The sequence below is a fragment of the Notamacropus eugenii genome, chromosome 6, assembly GCF_028372415.1.
Source record: "Notamacropus eugenii isolate mMacEug1 chromosome 6, mMacEug1.pri_v2, whole genome shotgun sequence".
NCBI classification, from domain to species: domain Eukaryota; kingdom Metazoa; phylum Chordata; class Mammalia; order Diprotodontia; family Macropodidae; genus Notamacropus; species Notamacropus eugenii.
The window spans coordinates 181573256-181600956 of NC_092877.1; the positions used below are offsets into that span (position 1 = coordinate 181573256).

The following is a 27701-nucleotide window of genomic DNA, read 5'->3' on the forward strand; positions in this document are numbered from 1 at the left end:
TATGGTACTAGAAATGTTAGCTGTAGCAATTAGACAAGATAAAGATATTCAAGGAATTAGAATAGCCAAAGAAGAAACTAAGTTATCACTCTTTGCAGATGATATGATGATTTACCTAGAGAATCCCAGAGATTCAAGTAAAAAATTACTTGAATTAATAAACAACTTTGGCAAAGTTGCAGGGTACAAAATAAACCCACACAAATCCTCTGCATTCCTATATATTAGCAACAAAGTTCAACAGCAAGAGATAGAAAGAGAAATCCCATTTAAAGTTAGGGTAGACAGTATAAAATACTTAGGAGTCTACCTGCCAAAACAAACCCAGGGACTATATGAACACAATTACAAGACACTTTTTGCACAAATAAAGTCAGATTTAAGTAAGTGGAAAAACATTAGTTGCTCATGGGTAGGCCGTGCTAATATAATAAAAATGACAATTCTACCCAAATTAATATACTTATTTAGTGCCATACCAATTAAACTATCAGACAATTACTTTCTAGAGCTGGATAAAATAATATCAAAATTCATTTGGAAAAACAAAAGGTCCAGAATATCAAAGGGACTAATGAAAAGAAATGCTTGGGAAGGTGGCCTAGCGCTCCCAGACCTTAAACTGTACTATAAAGCAGCAATTATCAAAACCACTTGGTATTGGTTAAGAAACAGAGAGGTAGACAAGTGGAATAGACTTGGCACTCAAGATGCAGTAGGCAAGGAATATAGCAACCTTCTGTTTGATAAACCCAAGGACCCCAGCTTCTGGGATAAGAACTCATTGTTTGACAAAAATTGCTGGGAAAACTGGATAACAGTGTGGCGGAAATTAGGCATAGACCCATACCTGACACCGTACACAAGAATAAAGTCCAAATGGGTACATGATTTAGGTATAAAGACTGATACCATGAATAAACTGGAGAAGCAAGGAATAGTGTATTTATCAGATCTATGGAGAAGGGAAGAATTCTTTACTAAAGAAGAGATAGAATGCATTATGAAATGCAAAATGGATAACTTTGAGTACATTAAACTGAGAAGTTTTTGCACAACCAAACCCAATGCAACCAAAATCCGGAGGGATGTAGTAAATTGGGAAAAAATTTTTACAGCTAAGCTCGGGGATAAAGGCCTCATTTCTAGAATATATAGAGAACTGACCCAAATGTATAATCATACAAGTCATTCCCCAATTGATAAATGGTCAAAGGATATGAACAGGCAATTTTCAGAGGAAGAAATTAAAGCTATCTATAATCATATGAAAAAATGCTCTAAATCACTATTGGTTAGAGAGATGCAAATCAAAACAACTCTGAGGTACCACATCACACCTATAAGATTGGCAAACATGACAGAACAAGAAAATGATAAATGCTGGAGAGGATGTGGGAGAGTTGGAACACTAATTCATTGTTGGTGGAGCTGTGAGCGCATCCAACCATTCTGGAGAGCAATTTGGAACTATGCCCAAAGGGCTACAAAAATGTGCATACCCTTTGACCCAGCAATATCGCTACTAGGACTATATCCCCAAGAGATCATAAAAATGGGAAAGGGTCCCACATGTACAAAAATATTTATAGCAGCACTCTATGTAGTTGCCAAAAACTGGAAGTCAAGGGGATGTCCATCAATTGGGGAATGGCTGAATAAATTATGGTATATGAATGTAATGGAGTACTATTGTGCCATAAGAAATGATGAACAAGAAGACTTCAGAGAGGCCTGGAAGGACTTATATGACCTGATGCTGAGTGAAAGGAGCAGAACCAGGAGAACTTTATGCACAGCAACAACCACAGTGTGTGAGAGTTTTTTCTGGTAGACTTAGATTTTTGTAATAACACAAGAACTTCTGAAAAAAAAAAAAAAATCCCAATGGTGGACCTCAAGGCAAAAAGCCTTCCACACTCAGAGAGAGAAATATGGAAGTCACTCACATAATGTAGCAGATCATGTTTGTGTATGTGTATCTGTTTGTGTATCATGTTCTGATTTGTTATACGGATTCTTTCATTTATCTTAGTCTGACTACATAGCATGACGATAGTGAAAATATACTCAATAGGAAAGTATATGTAGAATCTATACAGAATTGTATGCAGTCGTGGGGAGGGAGGGAGGTAGTGGGGGGTGGGTGGGGAGGGATAAAATCGCAATTGTATGGCAGTGATTGTTAAACATTAAAAAAAATAAAAAAATTAATAAAAAAAAAAAAAATAACATAACAATTTCCAGGAGCCCTAGTCTTATTTAAATCCCTTTATGATACCTATTACCATTAGATTTTTGAAGGACATCTGTTTCTTCTCCCACTATAAGAATATGAACACTCCATCTTTGTATATTGCAAGCTTCTAAATAATTTTATGAGTTTCTATAATAGTTCAGCTCTCATTTTTGATAGTCTAGTTATTATTAAAGTACTAATCCCTTCATCTGGAGATTTCTCCTTGCTTTCTTTGACACCATGGTATCCACTATACTAACAGCTCTTTTTTGTTCAACTCATATCTTCAATATCTCTACATTTTTTCTGAGGTTCTCCATATGAAAATTTCTAACCTTTCCCTACTTTTTCTCCTTTTCCTTTATTTTTTGAAGAAAGAGGGAATCTTTTAAGATGATGAAGAATGATTAGGTAAACTGAGGTTAAACTAGGTTAGATAACCACTCACCTGGTCATTTTGAGAGTAGCTCTCCTATGAACTGGAACTTAATCTACTTATCTGAGGTACTGAAAGTTATGCAACAATTTTTCAAAACTCAGTTAAACTAACAGTATTCTATTCATAGGATGATGTGTTTTAGAAATGGAATGGGCCATAGATATCACTTAGTCCAATTGGCAAAAATAACTTACACCAGAACATATAAATGTATTTTGTAAATAAGAATACTAAGGATTCTTAGTTAAATTTTATCACTATTTTAATCAAAATGGACATTTTGAGAGTAAATTTTGAAGTCAAATTCACACAAAAAGAGTTTTAATAATAGTTTCCACATGTAAAATTAGAATATGTATAAGTACAGCTTTTGTCAAAACTTAACCTTACTGTAACACAGGATGAGGGTATTCCATAGGGAAGCAAAATATATAAATAATGTAAGGAGATGAGTTTTAAATATTACAAAAAACAAAGTAATGTTATAGCTTCACATTTGGATAATTAAGCTAAGTAAACTGATTTCAGTTACAGCCAAATTTCTTAAAGAAATACTTGGAAAAGAGCTGAACAATGGATTTCTATGCATTATTACAAATATTTGTTTTACCTGATCATGACTCTCAGCATATGCAATACACTTTTCAAGGTAACGCCTGTTTATGAGGGTATGCACAATGTTTCCCATATTCCAGTCTTCATCTTTAAATTCTTTAATTATCTAGTTAAAACAAAATCAAAAAACACTTTAAACTTAAATGAATTGTGTTATAAGTATTTATCCTCCATTATAATTATTAACTTCATTCAAGAAAAAAAAAGGTACGTGCTTACTATGGATTAAGCACTATGCTTCAGGGAATAAAAGGACAAAATTAAAGTCTGCGCTTATATGTACTCAAATGTAAATATGAGGTATGTTAGGAAGAAAGAGAGCATTATTTGTGAAGACCGTGCTTTGTAATTGTGTTCATATAGTCCCTGGGCTTGTTTTGGCAGGTAGATTCCTAAGTATTTTATAATTTCTACAATAACTTTAAAAATAATTTCTCTGACTCTTGCTGTTGAGATTTGTTAGTTATACATAGAAATGCCAATGATTTATGTGGGTTTATTTTATATCCTGAAACTTTGCTAAAGTTGCTTATTATTTCAAGTAATTTTTTACGTGGTTCTCTAAGGATACCATATTATCATCTACAAAGAATGATAACTTTATTTCTTTTTTGCTTATTCTAATGCCTTCATCTTCTTTTTCTTCTCATTGCTAAAAATAACTTTTCTAGTACAATACTGAATAACAATGGTGATAATGGACGTCCTTACTTTACCCCTTATCTTATTAGAAATGCTTCTAGCTTATTCCCATTACATATAATGCTTGCTGATGATTTTAGAGAGATGCTACCTATCATTTTAAGGAAGAATCCATTTATTCCTACACTCTATAGTGTTTTTAATAGAAATAGGAGTTGTATTTTGTCAAATGCTTTTTCTGCATCTATTGAGATGATTATATGATTTCTGTTCATTTTGTTGTTGATATGATCAAGAATGCTGACAGTTTTCCTAATATTAAACCAGTCTTGCATTCCTTGTATAAATCCTACCTGGTCATATTGCATTATCCTCATTATAAGCTGCTGTAATCTCTTTGTTAATATCCATTTACAATTTTGCATCTATATTCATTAGAGAAATTGGTCTATAATTTTCTTTCTCTCTTTTGGCTCTTCCCTGTTTAGATATCAGTACCATATTTACATCATAAAAAGAATTTGGCAAGTCTCCTCCCAGCTTCCCAAATAGTTCATATAGTACTGGAATTAAGCGTCCTTTAAATATTTGATAGAATTCACTTGTAAATCCATCTGACCCTGGAGATTTTGTCTTAGGGAGTTCATTGATGGCGTGTTCAATTTCTTTTTCTGAAATGGCTTATTTATGTATTTTATTTCCTTTTCTATTAATCTGGGCAATTTATATTTCTGTAAATATTCATTCATTTCACTAAGATTGTCAAATTTGTTGGCATACAGTTGGGCAGAATAGCTCCTAATTATTGTTTTGATTTCCTGTGGACTGGTGGCAAATTCATCCTTATCATTTTTGTTGCTAATAATTTGGTTTTCTTTTTTTTAATCAAATTAACCAGAGGTTTACCTATTTTATTTTTCATAAAACCAGCTTTTAGCTTTGTTTATTTGTTTAATAGTTTTCTAAATTCCAATTTTATTAATCTCTCCTTTAGTTTTCATAATTTCTAATTCAGATCAGTAGATTCAGAAAGAAAGATGAGCTGCCCTTTTGGGCAAGTTGAGTTTGACAGACATGCAAAGATATCTAATTGGTGTTAGAGAACAGGAATTGAAAACATAGTTTTTGAGTTGTTTACAGATAAGATAATTGAACCTCTAAGGGTCAATGAAATCATCCAGCTTACAGAGAAAAGGGCCGAGGACTGAGTTCTTGGAAATAGCCATAGTAAAAGATAAGGACATAAATAAATGGTGGTCCACCTATGACATGAGACTGAAAAAGGGTGGCCAGTCTGATAGAAAGAGAGCCAGATTTTTATTATGCAAGCAAATGGAACAGAATAACCAAGCAAAGGCTGAAAAATCAGTGCCAAAGTCTACTAAGGAGTCAAGGTGGATGAAAGTTGATAAAAAGAAATCTCCTTTGGCAGCTAAGAGATTAACAGCAACTTTGGAGAGAGAAGTTTCAGTTGATTGTTAAAGGGACAAAGCCACGTTTCAAGGGAATGAGAAGGGAATGGGGGTTAGTAAGTGAGGCCAATGAATGATCTAAAATCATTTCTTTCAAGGCATTTATTAGGTATGGGAGGAAAAATGTAAGATAATTCTTTGAGGGGATGATGGGTTAAGTGAGGAATTTTTAAGGACTGTAGAAAATTGACCAAGTTTGCATACAGCAAGAAAGTAACCAATAAAAATGAAGTGTCAACAATGAAAGAGAAAGGAACTTATCACTGGGTCAGACTTATAGAAGAGATATTAGGGGAACAAACAGAAGGTAGTCATGACAAGGAAAAGAGATATTCCTCACTTTGATACTAGACAAAAGGAGGAGAGGATGAATAAAGATGTGCAAGGGTTGTGATATGGGATATAAGGGGCTCATGACTCCTATTTTCTCAGTAAAACAGGTGGCAGCATGATCAGCCAAGACAGCTAGGGATGGGGGAGAAGAGAAGCATCTTGAGAAGAGAGGACAAAGGTTAGAATGGCTGCTGGGGGAATAGAATAAGGAAGCAATTAAGGGAGAATAAAAAGACTGCCTTATAGCAGTGGACAGACAAGATTAAATATACTGATCTCTAGTGAACCCAGTTCTGAGTTGTGTGATTTCTTCTACACATGCAGATAGTCAATAAGAATCTATTAAAAGCTTCCTTTTTGCAAGGCATTGTGACAAGTGCTGGGAATACAAATACAAACAATATGACAGTCACTGCCCTCAAGACACTTATACTCTATTGGTGGAAGAAAATATATAAAAGAAAGCCAAGAGAAGCTGGGAGATGAAGGGGAGGAGCAAAAGTAGAAAAAGTTCTGAGTAAAGCCCATACAGTTAATGATACATGGATGACCATGGTGCCCCTCTTTAAAATACATTCTGAGAGGAATCCTCTAATCAGAGAGAGATTATAGAGGTAGAAAGTTATTCTTATATATGAATTTGGAGTGAGCTTTCAAAATGAAGAAGTTGCTGAGGAATGGTAGAGAAAGTTTGGAAGAAGGAACATCCATTACTGCCAGAAGATGGAATGAATAAGATGAAGGGATCAAGAATGAATGACACTTATTAACAATACAGTGAGTGTGCTAGAACACTGTTGTTGTATTTGTCCTTCGTTACCGAAGAAGACCATGCCATCAGAGAAATGATGACATGACTTGCACTTGACGTTGTTTTGAGTGAGGGAGGGCTGTGCAGGTCACCAGCCTCACTCCTCCAGAGCCATCTGAATCCAGTGACCAGATACTCATCAGGATGACTAGAGATAACCCAGGATGCACTAGGAGACTGTGGCCCCTTCAAGTCAAGGTCTATACAGGAACTCACTTAGGGTGAGGCAACGCCCATTCATTGAAGAGGACTGTTTAAGAAGTATCCAGGGCATGGTCCCTTTAATGAGGCTAAGAAAAGAAAGACATCAGGCTGGGAAGGAAACAGCAACAGTTACTATTGATAATCACTCTGAAGCCAGGAGGGTCCAGAAGAGAGCCTTTAGCATGGTGTCTGAGCTACACAGCACAGAAAGGGAAAGGAAAGAAAGGAAAAGAGAAAAGGAAAAGGGAAAGGTTAAGGGAAACGGAAAGAGAAAGGGAAAAGGAAAGGGAAACCAGTCGGTAAAACTCAAGTCAACTGGGCATCTTTTGGCCATTCAAATTTACCTTCCTTTGGAGAGGAGAAGGAAGGGGAGGGAGAGACAGACAGGAGAGGAGGAGCTGAGTCTACTTACAGGATGAAATTGAATGACATAAAAGTATGCATACTATGAAAAAACAATCAATCAATATTTATGAAATACCTGCTATGTATTAGGTATTGTGCTAAGTGCTAAGAATACAGCTGAAAAGAAAAGGAAGCAAAGGTAATTCCTGTCCTCAAGGAGCTTACAATCTAATGAAGAAGATAACATGCAAACAAACATATACAAAGCAAATTATATAATAGGATAAATAGGAAATAATTAATGGAAGTAATGCACTATAGTTAAAAGAAGTTTGGAAAGACCTCCTGTAAAAACGGGGATTTTAGTTGGGACTTAAAGAAAGTCAATAATTAAAGTTGAGAGAGTACATTCCAGTCATGGGGGCCAGGCAGAGAAAATGCCCAGAGGTGAGAGATATAGTATCCTATAGTATCCTATTCTTGGACAGTCAGAAGGTCAATGTCAATGGGTTAAAAAGTATATGGCAGAGAATAAGGTGTAAGAAGACTGGAAGGGTAGGAAGGGACTAGATTATGGTGGGCTTATGCAAGGGCTGTGGATGCCCAAGAGAGAATTTTATGTTTGATTGTGGAGGGGGAAAAGGGTCAGTGGAATTTATTTATTAAAGGGGTGTCATGTTTGGAGCTGTGCTTTAGGAAAATCACTTTGGTGGCTGAAAGGAACATGATTTGGAGAAGTGGAAGACTTGAGACAAGCAGACCCACCAGAAGGTTATTACAACAGGTCAGGTGTGAATTTGTATGAGGGTCTGCACTATAATGGTGCCAGTATCAGAGGAGAGAAGGGGGCATACTGGAGGGATGTCTCAATCATAAAATATATAGGTCCTTGACGACAAACAGATTGGGTGGGGGAAGGGGGGAATGAGAGAAAGGAACACAGTAAGATTTTAAGGCTGCACTCCTGAGAGACTAGTGCAGCCCTCTTCAGTAAAAATGAAGGTTAAAAAAATGGGGTGGTGGGAGATTGGAGGGAAAAACAATGAGAGGCTTTCTGGACATGTTTTGTTTAAAATGTCTACTAGATATCCATTCCAAGATTTCTGAAAGGATACTGGAGATGCAAGACTAAAGATGAGCAGAATGCTGGGACAGGATGGGTAAACTTGGGAAATCATCATAAATATGATGAGAACATCCAGTGAAGTAGTACACAGGGAGAAGAGAAGAAGGCCCAGGAAAAAACCCTGAGGGACATGTACTATTAGAAGAAGATATGATACAGAAGAAGATCCAGAAAAGAAAAAGTGAAGGAGCAGTTATGTAGGCAGGAGGAAAATAAGGAAGAGTTGTGTCCCGAAAACCTAGACAGAAAATTATTTTGATGATGGGTGATCAACAGTGCCAAAACTGGTAGAAAGGTCACCATGAATGAGGTCACAGGATTTGGCAACTAAGAGATCACTGGGATCTTTGGATTGAGAAGTTTTAGTGGAATCATGAAGTTGGAAACTAACAGTAAGAGGTTAAGGAGAGAGTGAAAGAAAAGAAAGTAGAGTCACCTAAAGTTTATCTACAAGAGGCAGAAGAGATATAGGGTGATAGTTAACAAGGATGAAAGGATTGAGAGGGTATTTTCAGGAGAGGGGAGACATGAATATTGTTTGCTGGCAATAGGGAATGAGCTAGTAGGAGAGTTTGAAAAAGTGATGAGAAGGGATGACAAAAGTGGCAATCTGCAGGAGGAGATGGGATGAAATAGGCTCACCTGAGTAAGGAGTAAGAACACTTCATCATATGGGACAGGTGAAGGTGAAGGGGCAAAAGGCATCTGAGCAACAGAAGATACAGAAAAGGTGAGAAGAGGGGGCTTGTGAGAAATGGCCTCAATTGTTTTCCCTAAAATATGAGGCAAAGATCGAAGATTCAAGTAGATATGAATAAAGTGAAAGGTAGCAAGAGAACATAATTTTCATAGAAGGAAAGGAAATGCATGTTTGCTCATCAGGATACCTGATTATTGAACACCAAAACTCCATTTAACACTGAAACATGAACTTTTTTTGTTCATCAAACTTACATAACCAGAAAAAATAGCATCCATATAGATGAGTGAAACATGGCATTCTTTTTAAAAATGATCATTTTATTGGCTTTCTAGAACATGCCCCCCCATATCGCATAATGATGGCCAAGATTTGATCAATCATTGTAACATATTACTAGTATGTTACTTCTAAATCATATACTAATGACATATAATTGTATCATTTAATACCAGAGTAAATAATGTAATTTTTAAATTAATTTTAAATGTACATCAAAAGTACTGCTATGTCTTAGAGGTTGAATAAATATTTCAAGAGTAATTATCATTGAATTTAATCATAAGCTTATAATATTTTGACATGAATACTTCAGTTGTCACCTGGAAAAGCAATTCAAATAAAAGGTTACAAAAACGTGAAAGCAGGCTAATATGCTACTGCAAACTATTAGGTATAAAGACATACTGCAAATGAGGAAAAGGCATACAATTACTTTTTAACAGCAACTGAAAGGGCAGAAATGAAAAGCAGTGTTACAAAGGGTCATTTGCTCACTAACCCTGGAAATTCTAAGTTCAAAAAAAGACCATTTTATTTGCTGCTTTTATAACCATGAACCCTCACTCTACAATGATATAAGCATAATCAGGTAGGTTTTTTTGGCAAACTTGGAAATGTTTGTCATTTATATGCAAAGGCATATAAATTAGAGAAGAAAAAAATTTCAGGTGGTCCTTAATTTGTTTCTGATTTTTTTCTTTCAATTCTTAACATTGGCTTAAATCAATAAACAAGTTTTAAATACTTTACTATGTGTTCATCATTCGGCTTAGCTTTGTGAAGGATACAAAAGAAATAAAAGATAGTCCTTTTCCTGAAGGAACATTTATAAAATGGCCATGGATCAAATCATCAGATTGAAATGTAAAACTATTGTCACAAACCACATTGTATGGTAATTCCAAAAGATCTGAGGAATCCAAAGAAGGAAAAAGCCGCTGCAGACTACAATCAGAGTAGGTTTATAGTACTTCACCAAGAGAAAGTAAACCCAGGGCCAGGAACTATCTTTATTTTTGTCCCTGTGTGTCCAGTGCCTCACAGAGTACTTGTCACATAGGAAATGATTAATATAAGCACGTTGTACTAAACTGGACAGTAGTTTTCCATTACACTGATTAGAAAACACAGAATATATAAGAAGGGAAGAAAGCCTTTTTGCAAGGAAAAAAAAGCACAAGAGGGCATAGAAACAGGAATGAACATGACAGAACAGTTTTAAAGGGAGATCACCACAACAGAGGTGGAGCTAGAGAGGAAAAGACCTTGAACGTCTGAAGTTGAACTTTGAGATTAGTATGGTAAGACAGTCATAACATCATCAAGTTTCTACTACGTACCAGGCATTTTGCTAAGTTTTGATGTTACAAAAAAAAGCAAACAAGCAAATAATAAAGCTCACAGTCTAAAAGGGGAGAAAACATGCAAATAACCAAGTACAAAGACATATAAAGGACAAATTGGGCATAGTCTCCGAAAGAAGGAACAAAGATTTAAGGACAACTAGGAAAAGCTTCTTACAAAAGGTGGGATTTGCTGCAACCTGAAGGAAATCAGAGAAGCTTGGAGGCTAAGATGAGGAAGACATCATTCTAAGTCCAGGTGAAAGGCCAGTGGAAATACTCAAAAGTTGAAAGATGCATCTTGTTTCAAGAAAATTCAGGACTGCAGGGTAGGTATGTGGCAAAGAGTAAGGTATTAGGAGACAGGAAAGGCAGAAAGGGGTCATTATACATTATTTTTACCATCATATATATAACATATATAATTATATATATATATATTATATAGTATCATCATATGTTACATATACGAATTACAGTAAAATCCTGGAGGTAATAAGGAGTCAATGGAGTCTCCTGAATAGATTATGGGGTGGAGGGTGGCATGATAAGCCTGCCCTTTAGAAAGATCAGTCTGTTACTTGAGTGGAAGGAGACACATGAGTAAAGCAGACCTAGATATCATGACAATAACCCATGTGTGAGGTGACTGAGGACAACAGAAGTCTGACAGCAGCATCAGAGAAGAAAAGGCAGCATATGTCAGAAACGTTATGAAGGTGGAAACAACAGCTCTTGACCAAGTTACTAGGTATGGGTGGAGGAGAGGGACCGGTGAGAAACAGAATGAGGCATCAAGTATGACATCTAAGTTGTGAATCTGGTTGACTAAGAGAATGATGGGTACTCTTGATAATAACAGGGAAATTAAGAAGAGTAGAGGGTTTGGGAGAAAAGAGTGAGTTCAGTTTGGACATGTTGAATTCCAGGTCTATGGAACATCCAACTGAGACCTCTAATAACAAGCTGGGAATATGAGAAAGGAGGTGAAGTGAACAGTCGAGATAACTGCTCTACTCTGAGATGATGCAAATTTGAATTGGTATGAGAACAGCATTAATTGAGAAAACAAGTCCTGTCAAAATTAATCATATTAGTTAAAAGTTAACTATAACAAGCCCTTTAAGAACAAGAGATAAAATAGCATGTCCTTTTTTGTTTTCTTGATCCTCATTTTTATTTCTCATAAAACGTTTTTATTTTTTCCACCTTATGCTTTTGTATTTTTTCCAATTAGATGAAGCATTTCCAATATTCATTTTTATGTTTTTGAGTTCCAAATTTCCCCCCTCACTCCCATCCCTCCTGTCTCTGAAAAAGAGGAAACAATCTGACAGAGATTATACATGCACGATCTGTTAAAACATATTTCCCCATTAGTCATGTTGTGAAAGAAGGATCAGAACAAAAGAGAAAAACAATAAAAGAAAAAGTGAAAACAGTATGCTTCAACCTGCATTTAAACTCCACAGTTCTTTCTATGGATTTGGATAGCATTTTCCATTGTGAGTCTTTAGGAATTTTCTTGAATCATTTTATTGCTAAGAAAAGCTAAGTCCATCATAGACGATCATCACACATAGCTGTTACTTACTGTGTACAGTGTTAGCCTGATTCTGCTCATTTCACTAAGCATCCGTTAATTTAAGTCCAGGTTTTTCTGAAATCATTCTGCTCATCATTTCTTATAGCACAATAGTACTCCACTACATTCATGTACCATAACCTTTTCAGCCATTACACAACCTATACCTTCAATTTCCAATTCTTTGCCACCACAAAAAGAGCTGTTACAAATAGTTCTGTACATGTGGGTCCCTTTCCCTTTTTCATAATCTCTTTGGCACACAGACCCAGAAGTAGAACTGTTGGATCAAAAGGCTTATGTTCCTTTGGGTATAGTTCAAAATTGGTCTCCAGAAGGGTTTCATCAATTCACAACTTCCCCAACAATGCATTAGTTATTCTAATTTTTCCATATCACCTCCTACATCGATCATTTTCCTTTTCTGTCATATTAGCCAATCTGACAGGCATGCGGTTGTTATCTCAGAGTTGTTTTATATGTCCAATCAATAATTATTTAGAGCATTTGTACATATAACTATAGATATATTTGATTTCTTCAACTGGAAAACACTTGTTCATATCCTTTGACCATTTTATCAAGTGGGGAATGACTTGTATTCTTATAAATTTGACTTAGTTCTTCATATATTTGAGAAATGAGGCCTTTATCAGAAACAACAGCTATAAAATTTGTTGCCCAGATTTCTGCTTTCCTTCTAATCTTGGTTTCATTGGATTTGTTTGTGCAAAAACTTCATAATTTAATGTAATCAAAATTACTCATTTTGCATTTCATAATGTTTGCTACCTCTTGTTTGGCCATAAATTCTTTCCTTCTCCATAGATCTGAAAGGTAAACTATTCCTTTCATAGAATAAAATAAGACAAAGGTATCACCATTTATGTCTAAATCATATACCCATTTTTCACTTTATCTTGGTCTATGATGTGAAATGCTAGTCTATGCCTAATTTCTGCCATACTATTTTCTGGTTTTCCCAGCAGTTTTTGTCAAACAGTGAGTTCTTATCCCAGAAGCTGGAGTATTTGGGTTTATCAAACAGTAGATTACTATAGTCATTGATTACTGTGCCTTTTGTACCTAATCTATTGCACTGATCCACCACTCTATTTCTTGGCCAGCCCCAAATAGTTTTGATGTTTGACACGTTATAATGTGACTGTGTGTGTGTGTGTGTGTGTGTGTGTGTGTGTGCGCGCACAGTGAGAGAGAAGGAGACAGGGAGGGAGACAGAGAAAGGGAGAGAAAGAAAGAGAGAGAGCTCTGTTTACAGCTAGGCCACTTTGCATTTTTTCATTAATCCCTTGATATTCTTGACATTTTGTTCTTCCAAATGAATTCTGTTATTATTTTTTCTAGCTCTATAAAATAATTTTTTGTAGTTTCATTGGTATGGCACTAAATAAATAAATTTAGGAAAAATTGTCATTTTTATTATACTAGACCAGCCTACCCATGAGAGCAGCTTATATTTTTTCACGTGTTTAGGTTGGACATCAGCTGAATGAAAAGTGTTTCATAATATGGTCATATAGTCCCTGGGTTTATCTTGGCAGGTAGGCTCGCAAAGATTTTATATTATCTACTTGCTGCTGTTATTTGCTGGTAATATATACAAACAATGATGATTTATGTAGGTTGATTTTATATCCTGCAACTGTGATAAAGTTGTTAATTGTTTCAAGTAGTTTTCAGTTGATTCTCTAGGGTTCTCTAAGTATATCATCATATCATCTGCAAACAGTGACAGTTTTGTTTCCTCGTTGTCTACTCTCTCCTTGCCATTTTTTTCTCTTCTTTTACTGTTAAAGCTAGCATTCCTAGTACAATACTATTCCTAGTACAATACAATTCCTAGTACAATACAATAACAGTGGTGATAATGGCCTTGCTTGTTTCACTCCTCTTCTTATTGGGAAAGTTTCTACTTCATCCTCATTGCAGATGATGCTTTCGATGGTTTTAGATAGATACTACTTATCATTTTAAGGAACACTCCCTTTATTGCTATGCTCTCTAATGTTTTTAATAGTGTTATATTTTGCCAAAAGCTTTTTCTGCATCTATTGATATAATCATATGATTTGTTAGTTTTGTTACTGACATAGTCAATTATGCTGATAGTTTTCCAATAATAAACCAGTCCTGCATTCCTAGTATAAATACCACCAAGTCACAGTGTATTATCCTCATGATAAATTGCTGTAATGTCTCTGCCAATATTTTATTTAAATTTTTTGCAACAATATTCATTAGAGAAATTGGTCTATAATTTTCTTTCTCTGATATGGCTCTTCCTGGTGCAGATATCAGAACCATATTTGTGTCATAAAAGGAACTTGGTAGGACTCTTTCTTCACATATTTCCCCAAATATCTTGTATGGTGCTGGAATTAATTGTTTTTAAATTCACTTGTAAAACCATCTGTCCCTGGAGAATTTTTTCTTAGGCAGCTCATTGATGGATTCTTAAATTTTTTTTTTCTAAAATGGGGTTATAAATTCTCCCCATCTGTTAACCTAGGCAATTTATAATTTGGTAAATATTCATGCATTTCACTTAAGTTGTCAGATTTATTGACATAAAGTTGGGCAAAATATCTCCTAATTATTGATTTAATTTCCACTTCACTGGTGGTGACTTGCCCTTTTCATTTTTGAGAATGGTAGTTTGGTTTATTTCTTTCTTTCCTTTAATCAAATTATCCAGAGGTTATCTTTTTTTTTTTTTTTTGTGAAACCAGTTCTTAGTTTTATTTATTAGTTTAATAGTTTTCTTATTTTCAGTTTTATTAATCTCTCCTTTGATTTTCAGAATTTCTAACTGGGCATTTAATTGGGTACCTTTAATTGTTTTTTTTTTTCTAGCTTTTTTAGTTTCATGCCCAATTCATTGATACATGCTTTCTTTATTTAATTCATTTAAGCATGAAGAGATAGAAAATTTCCCCTAAGAACTGTTTTGGCTACATTGCATAAATTTTAATGTGTTGCCTCATCACTGTCATTCTCTTTGATGAAATTATTGATTGTTCTTACAATTTGTTGTGTGAACCACTCATTCTTTAGGATTATTTTGTTTCTAGCTAATCTTTAATCTGTCCTTCCATGGCTCTTTATTACCTATAATTTTTATTGCATTAATGAAAAGAAATGTATTCAATGTTTCTGCCTTTTTGCATTTGGCTGTGATTTTTTGTGTAGGTATCATGTACCTCTGAAAAAAAGGCATATTACTTTCTCTCCACATTCAGTTGTCTCCAAAGGTCTATTATCTCTAACTTCTCTAAAATTCTACTCACCTCCTTAACTTCTTTCTTATCTATTTTGTGGTTAGACTTATCTAGTGCTGAGAGGGGTAGGTTGAGTACAGTTTTGCTATCTACTTCTTCCTGTAACTCACTTAACTTCTCCCCTAAGTATTGGATGGTATACTACTTGATGCCTACATATTTAGTATTGATATTACTTCATTGTTTATGGCCCCTTTTATCAAGATTTAGTTTCCTTCCTTATTCTCTTGTAATTAGATTTATTTTTGCTTTTCTTTTGTCCAAGATCAGGACTGCTACGCTTGTCTGTTGTTTTTTTATTTTTACATAATGTACTCTGCTCCGGTCTTCACTCTATGTGTATCCCTTTACTTCAAATGTATTTCTTGTAAACAACACATTGTAGGATTATGGTTGTTTATCTGCCCTGTTGTCCACTTCCATTTTCTGGGAGAGTTCATCCCACTCACATTCACACTTATGATTACTATCTGTGTATTTTCTGCTATCCTATTCTTTTCTGCTTATACTTTTTCCTTCTTCTTTCACCTGTCCCTCCTCTTCTAACCACTACCTCCCTCAAAATGCCTGCCCTTCTATCAGCCCTATCCCTACTTTTTTTCTCCTTTCCTCTTCTACTTCCCTAGAGAGTAAGATAAATTTCTATACCCAACTGAGTGTGTATATTATTTCATCTTTGAGTCAAATCCAATGAGAGTAAAGTTCAAACAATGTTCACCCCTTCCCTTCATTCTCTCTAGAGTAATAGGTCTCAAGTCTCTCTCTTAAATACAAAAACAAATCACAGAAATCACGATATGTTTAACCATTTCAATAACCAAAAATGATAGCTGAATAGAAACAAAATAATTAATACTAATAAAACTTTATATTCTTACCTGGTAAGATATTCTTACCTGGATCCACTTATCTGGAATTGCCATGGCTAATCGATAATCAAAGCCACCTCCACCCTGTGTAATAGGACAGCACAAAGCTGGCATTCCTGAAACATCCTAAAAGAATATAAAATAAAAACCATAGATTTTACATATCATGTAACGATTCTGAACAAACACTCCACTATCTAACATTAAGTAAAGAAAATGAGATTTAATAAATGCAATTCATTTCTTCTGGAAGATTTCTCTCAAACTGGATAAATTGCCAGCATAGAGAATTGAAAATTGATGTCTCTCCTTCCTTCTTGGTTGTAATTAGACTATCAAGCTGAAGGTCTACAGAGTTGTTGTGCTGACCTTACTGTTCTATGCCTGTGAAACATGCACAGTCTACCAGTGCCATGCCAGGAAACTGAATCACTTCCATTTGAATTGTCCTAGGAATATTCTGAAGGATAAGGTGCTAGACACTGAAGTCCTTAATCAAGTTAAACTGCCAAGCATTCAAACTATGCTTCAGAGAGCACAACTCTGATGGGCTGACCACATTGTTTGAATGCAAATGTAGGACTGCCAAAAAGACTATTTTATGGAGAACTCCCAGGTGATCACAAAATGGTCAGTAGAAGTGATACAAGGACACTCTCAGGGTCTCTCTCAAGAACTGTGGAATTGATTGTGTGACCTGGGAGACACTGGCACAGGACTGGTTAGCATGGCATGCCTACATCAGGGAAAGTGTTGTGCTCTGTGAGCACAGCAGAATTGAAAAGAAACACAGTATATGCAAATTTAGAGAATCCACCCCAAATGGTCACATGGACTATCTGTGCCCAGTCTGTGGTAGAGCATTTTGAGCTCATATTGGTCTGTTCAGCTAAAGTCAGACACACTGAAACTTGACTTTATAATAATGATGTCATTTTGGTCCTCTTTAAGAATGAAGGACAACAACCAATCAACCAACCATAAATATGTAAGCTTCTGTTTTGATTGTGAACTCTTCCTACTCAGACATTTCTCTGGTAATAAACCCAATTTTTCTTATATATTTTCTGAAGTTATGATTTCCTGTTCACACAGTCTAATATGGAAGAAAAACATGTGCATAAATGTCTATGATATATAAAAAAGTGAGAGACATGCAAAAGACATTTCCTAGAAAAGTGTAGTGAGAATACTGAACAGGGAGAGCATATCAGGTAGAATGGTGTCCTGATGTAATAAGAGGGATTTTAACAAATAAATGAGGTATATGGGTATGGAAGCGAAAGTATCCATTCCAAGGAATAAAGGCACAGAAAGGAGATGAGAGGACGAAAACGAGAGGACGAGGGGCAAGGAGGAGTAGAAAACAGAGCTAGGAAACAAAATGCATTAAGGAGAGTAAATCTCTCCTTAAAGGTAAGTTAGAGATAAATGATGAAAGGTCTTAAATGCTGGCAGTCAAAATTAATACTTTATTTGGTAGGCAACAGGGAATAACTGAGTATTTTTGCGTAAAGTAGTGACATGAATGTGGCAGTGAATCAGAAGCAATATTAAGACATTAGTTTGAAGTGTGGATTGAGCAGGCAGGAAGACCAGCTAAGACAATGAATCATTATTTTTAAATGCACAGAAAGAAAACAACTTCAGAAAGAAACATAATGAGCAGTCTTGAAAACAATGTGTAGAACTTACAAAACTAAAGAGTAGAACATTGCATACTTTTTTAAAAAGTAAGCACTATGATTTAGAGTTTCCTAGCTTCATACACAATCATCTTTTTATATTCTGCTCTGTATGGAGAAATGCTAATAACTGAGGAGGGGCACAATATTTAGGTTCAAAATAAAAACAAGAATAAAAACATACACACCATAAAAGTCTGGATAAAGAAATGAGACCCAGAGCAATGAAAATAGTGAAGTACACTGGAAAACGCACAGGCTCAGGAATCAGAGATCCTGGTTTTAAATATCACCTCTGATTCCTACTACTGGGAGGTCCCTGGGTAATTCACTTAACTCCTCTGGGCTTCAGCTCCCTTACATGTATGATGAGGGGTTGGATAAGATGGTTTCTAAGGTCCTTTCCAACTTTAGATCAGTGGTCTGTCATTCTGCCTGACGGCGGTAGGATAAGGTGAAATTAAGGCTGAACAGAAGATATATATTGGAGAAAGAAGTGACAACACAGCAAGTAAGTGGTTGTAGAAGATAAAGGAGGGGAAAGATTAACTGATGTAACTAGTCAAAGTGACTGGGTAGATTGGGGTGTCATGAATTTAAAAAATAGGAATTAAAGGGAAGAGGCAGTTTTGTGAAGAAGATGAGCTTAATTTTATAAGGTTTTAAGTCCTCAAAGGATAAAATGGAATTATCAAAAAGGAAGCTTGAAATACAAATTTGGAAGAGGCCGTAACCAAGATGTCAGAGTAACAGAATGGACTTGCTAGCGTTCTATCCACAAACCCAGCCATATACCAGTAAAAAATGACTCTAAACAAATTCTGGAGCTGCAGAATGCACAGAATGATAGAGTGAACAAATCTCCAGGCTAACACAGCCTGGAAGATCACTGGGAAGTATCTATCATGCTGCATTGAGCAGAGCACAGTGCAACATGGGCCATACTGGCACAGATGTGACCTGACCAGGCCTTGGGGGGAGACTGAATCTCAGGCAACTGTAGTGGTTTCCAGATTTCACTGCCCCAAAACACTGAGGACAAATTGAAAGGGTCAGTGGAAAAAACCTGTGGGGCTTGTATGAGACAGCAGAGTGATCAAGCCCTAGCCCAAGGGCTTGGGAGGCAGTGGAGGAGTCCAAAGAGGACGAGCCCACAGCAGCAGTAGCAGGAGCAATGGCAGGGACTGTTTCTGGAGCTCTAGGCCCACATATTGGGAGTATCAAGCTGCTGACAGTACACCCACCACGCCCACTGAAAACAGAGAACTACCTTGACTAAAAGCTCAAAAGTCAACTCAATAGCTAGAGAATGAGCAAAAACTACAAAAACAATCAGACTATATAATGTTACTTTGGTGACAAGAAAGACCAAAGTATACAAACAGAAGTTTGACAACAAAGTCAAAGCTTCTACATCAAAAGACTCTAAGAAAAATATTAATTGGTCTCAGGACATGGCAGATCAAAAAGGATTCTGAAAATCAAGTAAGAGAATTAGAGCAAAAATTGAGAAGAGAAATGAGAATGATGCAAGAAAATCATGAAAAATGAGTTGACTGCTTGCTAAAGGAGACCCAAAAAGATGCTGAAGAAAATAACAATTCAAAAAATAGACTAACCCAAATGGCAAAAGAGATCCAAAAAGTCAATGTGGAGAAGAATGCCCTAAAAAGCAAAACTGGTCAAATGGAAAAGGAGGGGTAAAAGCTCACTGAAGAAAATAATTCCTTGAAGATTAGAATGGAGCAGATGGAAGCTACTGACTATGTGAAAAATCAAGAAATTATAAAACATAGCCAAAGGAATGAAAAAATACCAGACAATGTAAAATATCTCATTGGAAAAACTATTAACTTGGAAAACAGATCCAGGAGAGATAATTTTAAAGGTATCGGACTATCTGAAAGCCATGATAAAAAAAAAAAAAAAAAAAAGAACCTCAACATCATCTTTTAAGAAATTACCAAGGAAAATTGCCCTGATATTCTAGAACCAGAGGGTAAAATAGATATTGAAAGAATCCACTGATCACCTCCTGAAATAGATTCCAAAAGGAAAACTCATAGGAATATTGTAGCCAAATTCCAGAGCTACCAGTTCAAGAAGAAAATATTGTAAGCAGCCAGAAAGAAACAATTTGAGTACTGTGGAAATACAATTAGGATAACACAAGATCTAACAGCTTCTACATTAAGGGATCAATGGACTTGGAATATGATATTCCTGGGGTCAAAGGAACTAGGATTAAAACCAAGAATCACCAAAATTATCGTTCAATGACATAGAGGATTTTCAAGCATTCTTGTTAAAGTGGCCAGAGCTGAATAGAAAATCTGACTTTCAAACACAAGAATCAAGAGAAGCATGAAAAGGTAAACAGGAAAGAGAAATCATAAGAGACTTACTAAAGTTGAACTCTTTACATTCCTACGTGAAAAAATCATATTTGCAACTCTTTAGACTTTTCTCAGTATTAGGGGAGTTGGAGGGATTGCAAACTTATAGACAGAGGCCATAGAATGAGTTGAACAGGTAGGGATGATATCTAAAAAAATAAAATTAAGGGGTGAGAGAGGACTATATTGGGAGTATGACAAAGGGAGAAATAAAATGGGGCAAATTACCTCACATAAAAGAGGCAATAAAAAGCTTTTTCAATGGAGGAGAAGAGGAGGGAGGTGAGAGGGAAAGAGTGAACTTTATTCTCATCACATGTGACTTAAGGAATGAATAACGTGCACACTCAATTTCATATGAAAACCTATTTTACACTACAGAAAACTAGGGAGGAAGGGGATAAGCAGGAGTTGGGGGGAATGATAGAAGGGAGGGTAAATGGAAGGAAGGGGTAATTAGAAGTAAACACTTTTGAGGAGGGATAGGGTCAAAAGAGAGAACAGAATAAATGAGGGGTAGGACAGGATGTAGGGAAATATAGTTAGGTTTTCACAATATGTCTGTTATGGAAGTATTCTGCATAACTACACATGTATAACCTATATTGAATTACTAGCCTTCTCAGTGACAATGGGTGGGGAAGGAGGATGGGAGAGAAGTTAGAACTCTAAGTTTTAAAAATGAATGTCAAAAATTGTGTTTACATGCAACTGGGAAATAAGCTATACAGGCAATGGAGTACAGAAATCAATCTTGCCCTACAAGAAAATAGAGGGGATGGGGATAAGAGAAGGGAGGGGTGTGATAGAAGGGAGGACAGACTGGGGGAAGTGGTAATCAGAATGCATGCTGTCTTAAGGTGGCATGAGGGGAGTGATAGGCAGAAAATTTGGAACTCAAAATTTTATGGAAGTGTCTGTTGAAAACCAAAAATACATAAAATTTTTAAAAAATACAAATTTGGAACACTAGTAAATAGAAATATAGATTTGGTAACTATCTGCATAAAAGTGATAACTGAATACATAGTGGTGGATAGCATTAGTAAGGTTAAAAATAAAGAAAAAAGAGGGCCAAGGATAGCATATTTAAGGTAAAAAACATCTACCTTTAAGGAAAACAAAGAAGATGAATGGGCAGAAAACAGATAGAAAAATAACCAGAGAGGCAGGAGGAAAATCACAAGAATACTGTATGTATCTCACGCACACATTTTCACATGCATGCATATCCCCACCCCCAAAATAAAGTCAAATAAAAAAGAGGAGTATTGATCTCCAGAGAATTTTAGAAGGATGAGGCCAGAAAAAAGACCATTGAACTCAGCAAGAAAGAAATCGTTTCTGACCTTTGAGGGAGCTGACTTAGTAAAGTTATAAGAATAAAAGTCAGCATGGAAAGGAGAATTGCAGTGCTAGGCATGATAACTGAATTTTAATCATCTCAGATACTTAATAACTAGTGACCATGAGGAAGTCATTTAGTCTCTGTGGGGTTCATGTCTGCTTTTTTCAAACAGCGACTAAATTTGTACTCCATCCCAGAGCTGTTGTGAAGAAAGTGATTTATAAAATTAAAGTAAATAAAGATGGCAGACTAGAAAGACACACATACGCAGGGTCTCTCCACGCAGCCCATAAAATACCTGTAGAGAGGGACTCTCAAAAAATTCTGGAGCAGAAGAAGTGGAGAACAACAGAGTGGAGGAGATTTCCAGCCCAGGGTGACCTGAAAGATCCATGGGAAACGTCGGTTGCACCAGATGTGGAGCAGAGGGCAGAAACCAGCCCAGCCTTGGCTTGGCGGTGCATAGAAGGTTACTTTCTTGGTGAACAGATATCTCTTCCCATCCTTTCAGGTGAGGAAGAATAATGCTTACCATCAGGGAAAGAAGTAAAAGTCAAGTCTTCTGTATCCCAAACATCCAAAATAAATATTCAGTGGTCTCAGACCATGGAAGAGCTCAAAAAGGATTTTGAAAATCAAGTTAGAGAGGGGAAGGAAAAACTGGGAAGAGAAATGAGAGAGATGCAAGAAAAGCATCAAAAGCAGGTCAACACCTTGCTAAAGGAGACCCAAAAACATGCTGAAGAAAATAACACCTTTAAAATAGGCTAACTCAATTGGCAAAAGAGGTTCAAAAAGCCAATGAGGAGAAGAATGCTTTAAAAAGCAGAATTAGCCAAATGGAAAAGGAAGTTCAAAACCTCACTGAAGAAAATAGTTCTTTCAAAATTAGAATGGAACAGATGGAGGCTAATGACTTTATGAGAAACCAAGAAATCACAAAACAAAACCAAAAGAATGAGAAAATGGAAGATAATGTGAAATATCTCATTGGAAAAACAACTGACCTGGAAAATAGATCCAGGAGAGACAATTTTAAAATTATGGGTCTACCTGAAAGCCATGATCAAAAAAAGAGCCTAGACATCATCTTTCATGAAATTATCAAGGAAAACTGCCCTGAGATTCTAGAACCAGAGGGCAAAATAAGTATTCAAGGAATCCACCAATCACCTCCTGAAAGAGATCCAAAAAGAGAAACTCCTAGGAACACTGTGGCCAAATTCCAGAGTTCCTTGGTCAAGGAGAAAATATTGCAAGCAGCTAGAAAGAAACAATTCAAGTATTGTGGAGATACAATCAGGATAACACAAGATCTAGCAGCTTCTACATTAAGGGATCAAAGGGCATGGAATATGATATTCCAGAAGTCAAAGGAACTAGGACTAAAACCAAGAATCACCTACTCAGCAAAACTGAGTAGAATACTTCAGGGGAAAAAATGGTCTTTCAATGAAATAGAGGACTTTCAAGTATTCTTGATGAAAAGAACAGAGCTGAAAAGAAAATTTGACTTTCAAACACAAGAATGAAGAGAAGCATGAAAAGGTAAACAGCAAAGAGAAGTCATAAGGGACTTACTAAAGTTGAACTGTTTACATTCCTACATGGAAAGACAATATTTGTAACTCTTGAAACTTTTTTCAGTATCTGGGTAGTGGGTGGGATTACACACACACACATGCACACGCACACACACAGCACAGAGTGAATTGAATAGGATGGGATCATATCTTTAACAAATGAAATTAAGCGGTGAGAGAGAAGTATATTGGGAGGAGAAAGGGAGAAATGGAATGAGGCAAATTATTTCTCATAAAAGAGGCAAATACAAGACTTTTCAGTGGAGGGGAAAAGAGGGGAGGTGAGAGAAAAAATATGAAGCTTACTCTCATCACATTCAACTAGAGGAAGGAATAAAATGCACACTCATCTTGGTATGAAAACCTATCTTACAATACAGGAAAGTAGGGAAGAAGGGAAAAAGTAGGGTGGGGTGGATGATGGAAGGGAGGGCAGTGGGAAGAGGGAGCAATTTTAAGTCAACACTCTTGGGGAGGGACAGGATCAAAAGAGAAAACAGAAGCAATGGGGAGCAGGATAGGATGGAGGGAAATATAGTTAGTTTTACACAACACTACTATTATGGAAGTCATTTGGAAAACTACACAAATATGGCCTATATTGAATTGCTTGCCTTCCCAAAGGGAATGGGTGGGGAGGGAGGGATGAAGAGAAGTTGAAAGTCAAAGTTTTAGGAACAACTGTTGGGTATTGTTCTTGCAACTAGGCAATAAGAAATACAGGTAATGGGGTATAGAAAGTTATCTAGCCCTACAGGACAAAAGAGAAGATGGGGATAAGATAAGGGAGTGATGTTAGAAGAGAGGGCAGATTGGTGATAGGGGAAATTAGAATGCTCAGCATTTTGGGGTGGGGGGAGGGGAGAAAAGGGGAGAAACTTTGGAACCCAAAATTTTGTGAAAATGAATGTTAAAAGTTAAATAAATAAATTTAAAAAATTGAAGTTAAAAAAATTAAAGTAAATAAATAAAAGGCAAATATAAGACAATTCATGGTAAAGGATGGCACTGGTAGCTGAGAAAAGCAAACACTCATCATGTATGAGATTTTGTCCTGTAACTGTCTAAGACACGGTTCCTTTGTCTCTGAACTTAGTTCAAAAGCTCAGCTGGTCAATAATGAACTAAGTTTCAAAATCCACTTCTCTTGCTAATCACTGTTCTATTCTTGCCTCAAGGAAATCTGCTATACTTGAAGAACTCGGGTGGACACCAAGAAATCTGGTCTAATATCTTTATACCAGCAAGTTATTCCTCCAGGATGTCTGGTTTGCTATCTAAAGAAGTCTAGTTCACTAACCTTGCAGGTGGACTCCAACAATGAACACTAGTGACAGAAGGGAGAAGGGAGCTGTTGCTAGCTCCTCTTTTCCAACTTCTAACGAATCATATAATAATGTTATTATTATCATATGTACATGCATAGATAGCCTCAGCTATCTAACCAATATCATATGTACATGCATAGATAGCCTCAGCTATCTAACCAATCATGTTGTCCTCAACCCCATAATGTCACCAATACAACTATATTATTTCCTCATCTACCCAGTTCTGTCCTTTGTTCTGTACTTCCCCAAAACTATAAAAGGAGAGCTGTCCTACTCTGGGTCTTTGATTTATCCTGCTCATTCCCTGTTAATAAACTGCTATCTTGCTCATAGAACACATGCCTCGGTCTATGTTTGTTGAACTTCACTCAAAACAGATCCGAGTCTTAAAAGAATCCAAGAATTTTAAGACGTGTAGTTGAAAAGAGAGTGCACTTCATGTATAAAGAACAGCCAGTAGAAAAACATGGAAAACAGAGAAGAGAGTATTATGAATGAGGAATAGTAGGAAGGAATAGGAAGGTTATACCATGGATTCTGTGACAGCAAAATATAATTAGGCTAGAAAAGTTAAGTTGGAACTAAGCTGTGAAGAGTTTTGGATGCAAAAAACAAGTTTATGTTTGATCCTCAAGGTAACAGAGAGAGTTGTAAGATTATATTGAGCAAAGGAATAATACGATCAGACCTATGTTTTATGAAAATTGTTTAGGCAGTTATATAGAGGATGGACTGGAAGGAGGAAAGAATTGAGGCACAGATATTCAATAGCGGACTACAGTAATAATCCAAGTAAGAGGACATAGGGCCTGAAACAATGGCAAGAAGGACCTTCATTCAAAAAATGAGGAGGTACCAATGACAATATTTGGCAACTGATGAATATATGGGGTGAGAATGAGGCAAGAAGGATTTGGAAAAAGATTTGGAATCCAAATCTTCTTAACAAGGAAGCTCAAATGATATACAAACACACTCAACAAAACAAGTTCATTACCTAAACAGTTTTTTGGGTGCTACTCAAAATATTACTGAGACAATTAGAGATATTAGAAGGGGCACAATATATATGATCCAAGAAAGTTGTATTTAGCTTTTGTCTCATCCTACTTTAAATATCACATTCAAGTTACGTTTTTTTCCTGATCTGGATCTATGATTTCATTAGCATAGAGAACTCTCACTGAAAAAACTCCTAATCCCACTGACGACTACCAATTATTCTGCAATTTTCAGTCTCAGAGAAGCTGTCCAGGGCACTGAGAGTAAGTAGCCTGGATCTCACTGTATAAGACGCAGTAGCTGAAGCAGAACTCCAAGGATCATATGTGGACTATGTCCACTACTACACACTTTTAATTAAAATGGATGTTAAAATTATGGAAATACTAGTCATATTATTCATATTCTAACTTCCTCTAAAAGCACTTTCTTCTTGTTACTATAATGAGATTGAAATTCATATTCCAATTTAAATGATATCAATTGCTTCTCTAAGTCAAAGGTACTTTCTTTTGGAACCTTGCTGATGTGGATCAATTCTGCATTTTGTGTACAGGCTCCCACTAGAGAGAAAAGTGATATATTGAAATTGAAGTAGTTTTCCATTTAAGTAGAAGAAAATTGAAGCCACAACTTGACTAAAAAAAAAAAAACCCAAAAAAACCTTAAGCCAGTTAATACAAAATGCACTAAACTCTCTAAATTTCAAAGGTGGAAACATTGATAATCAAGACTATAAGTCCCTAGAAGATGAACCTGTTTTAATCAGAATGAACAGAACGATCAATAGAACAATTTTAAGTTTCATGCATCAAATAATTGCTTCTTTTTTATCCAAATCTATTATCTGATGCTTGGTGTCATTAGTTAATTATTTGCTACATATCTCTTAGCTGTGTTGTGAAGTACCATCTGTACTGCTGCCAAAATAATTTTTTATTTTAGCTGAAATTAGATCCTTTGATAGAAATAATATAAATACGTAACAATACAAATTATGTAAAATATATTACAGAAATCTTGTTAGACTTTTGAATTAATGTATATTTTATTAATATATATTTAATATAAAGTTCACATGAATTATGATATGGAATCCCTTTGTTTATTAAATTATGTAGTAAAATGTGTATATTTGCTAATATTTAAAAAATTAAAATCAAAAAAGTAAAATATTGGTATTATAAATATTTACTGTAATTGTAAGTACTAACAAAGCAAACATATTAAATAAAACATTATAAAGAGGGTGAGGAGCAGGATAGGTGCAAAGTTACATCAGTTAAATACTCTCTTATCAGGGTTTGTCAGGATTATCAATGGGAAAGGAAGAATTAATTAGCACAGTTCCTAGCCTCTGTCTCTTCTGTGATTTCAAGATGTAAAGAAAGATTGAGGATTCAATAGAAAAACTTATTTTCTATTAACTGGCTACGTACTTCCAGCTGAGTTATATTGTTTCTTTGTAATTCAGTTTCCTTTCCAGCCAAATGGGAGTAATATGCCTTCCTTACTTTAATCACCTCATAACTTTAGTGCAAATTAGTAATAAGTATGTAAATCAGAATGATCATACAAATATTGATAATATTACTGTTGGCTACTGGTTGAGAAAAATTCAATAAAATACAAGGTTTTATTATTGAGATGCAAATATCGATTGTGTGTGAGAACACTGTGCTAAATTTTGGGAGCTAATATAAAATTAAGATAAGACAAGGTCTCTACCCCCATGGATCATAAAGTCCATGAAGAGCAGAAGACACATAAACACTTATCTAATAGAAGATAATAGAATAAAGTAAATCATAAAGCAATTCTCGTAAAATGAACATATACATTATATTATATTAAAAAATATATATAAATACTTCTCTCAAATATGTTTTTTATTACAGAATGTAAAGGAATCTGCTAATTTTCTACCAAATTTCTAATTTTCTTAAGCTTATGTTCAATTCTGAAATAAATTTCTCTCCCTATATAATTGCTTATATCTACTATCCTGAGGACATCACAGAAAAGTAAAACTTGGTAATATAAGAACTATAG

The 27701-nt window shown here is 35.6% G+C and overlaps 1 protein-coding gene across 3 annotated transcripts in view; it reads right to left on the reverse strand.

Annotated features, from left to right (window-relative positions):
* The window catches only part of GBE1 (1,4-alpha-glucan branching enzyme 1), a 290724-nt gene that overhangs the window by 93872 nt on the left and 169151 nt on the right, over positions 1-27701 (reverse strand). For 2 of the 3 annotated variants that reach the window (XM_072621634.1, XM_072621636.1), the window contains exons 10-11: positions 16332-16430; positions 3289-3399 (exon numbers count right to left, since the gene is read on the reverse strand). In XM_072621634.1, the coding sequence (XP_072477735.1) occupies positions 3289-3399; positions 16332-16430 (210 nt within the window). The remainder of the gene's footprint in view (positions 1-3288; positions 3400-16331; positions 16431-27701) is intronic. The other variant, XM_072621635.1, reaches the window with a different exon arrangement.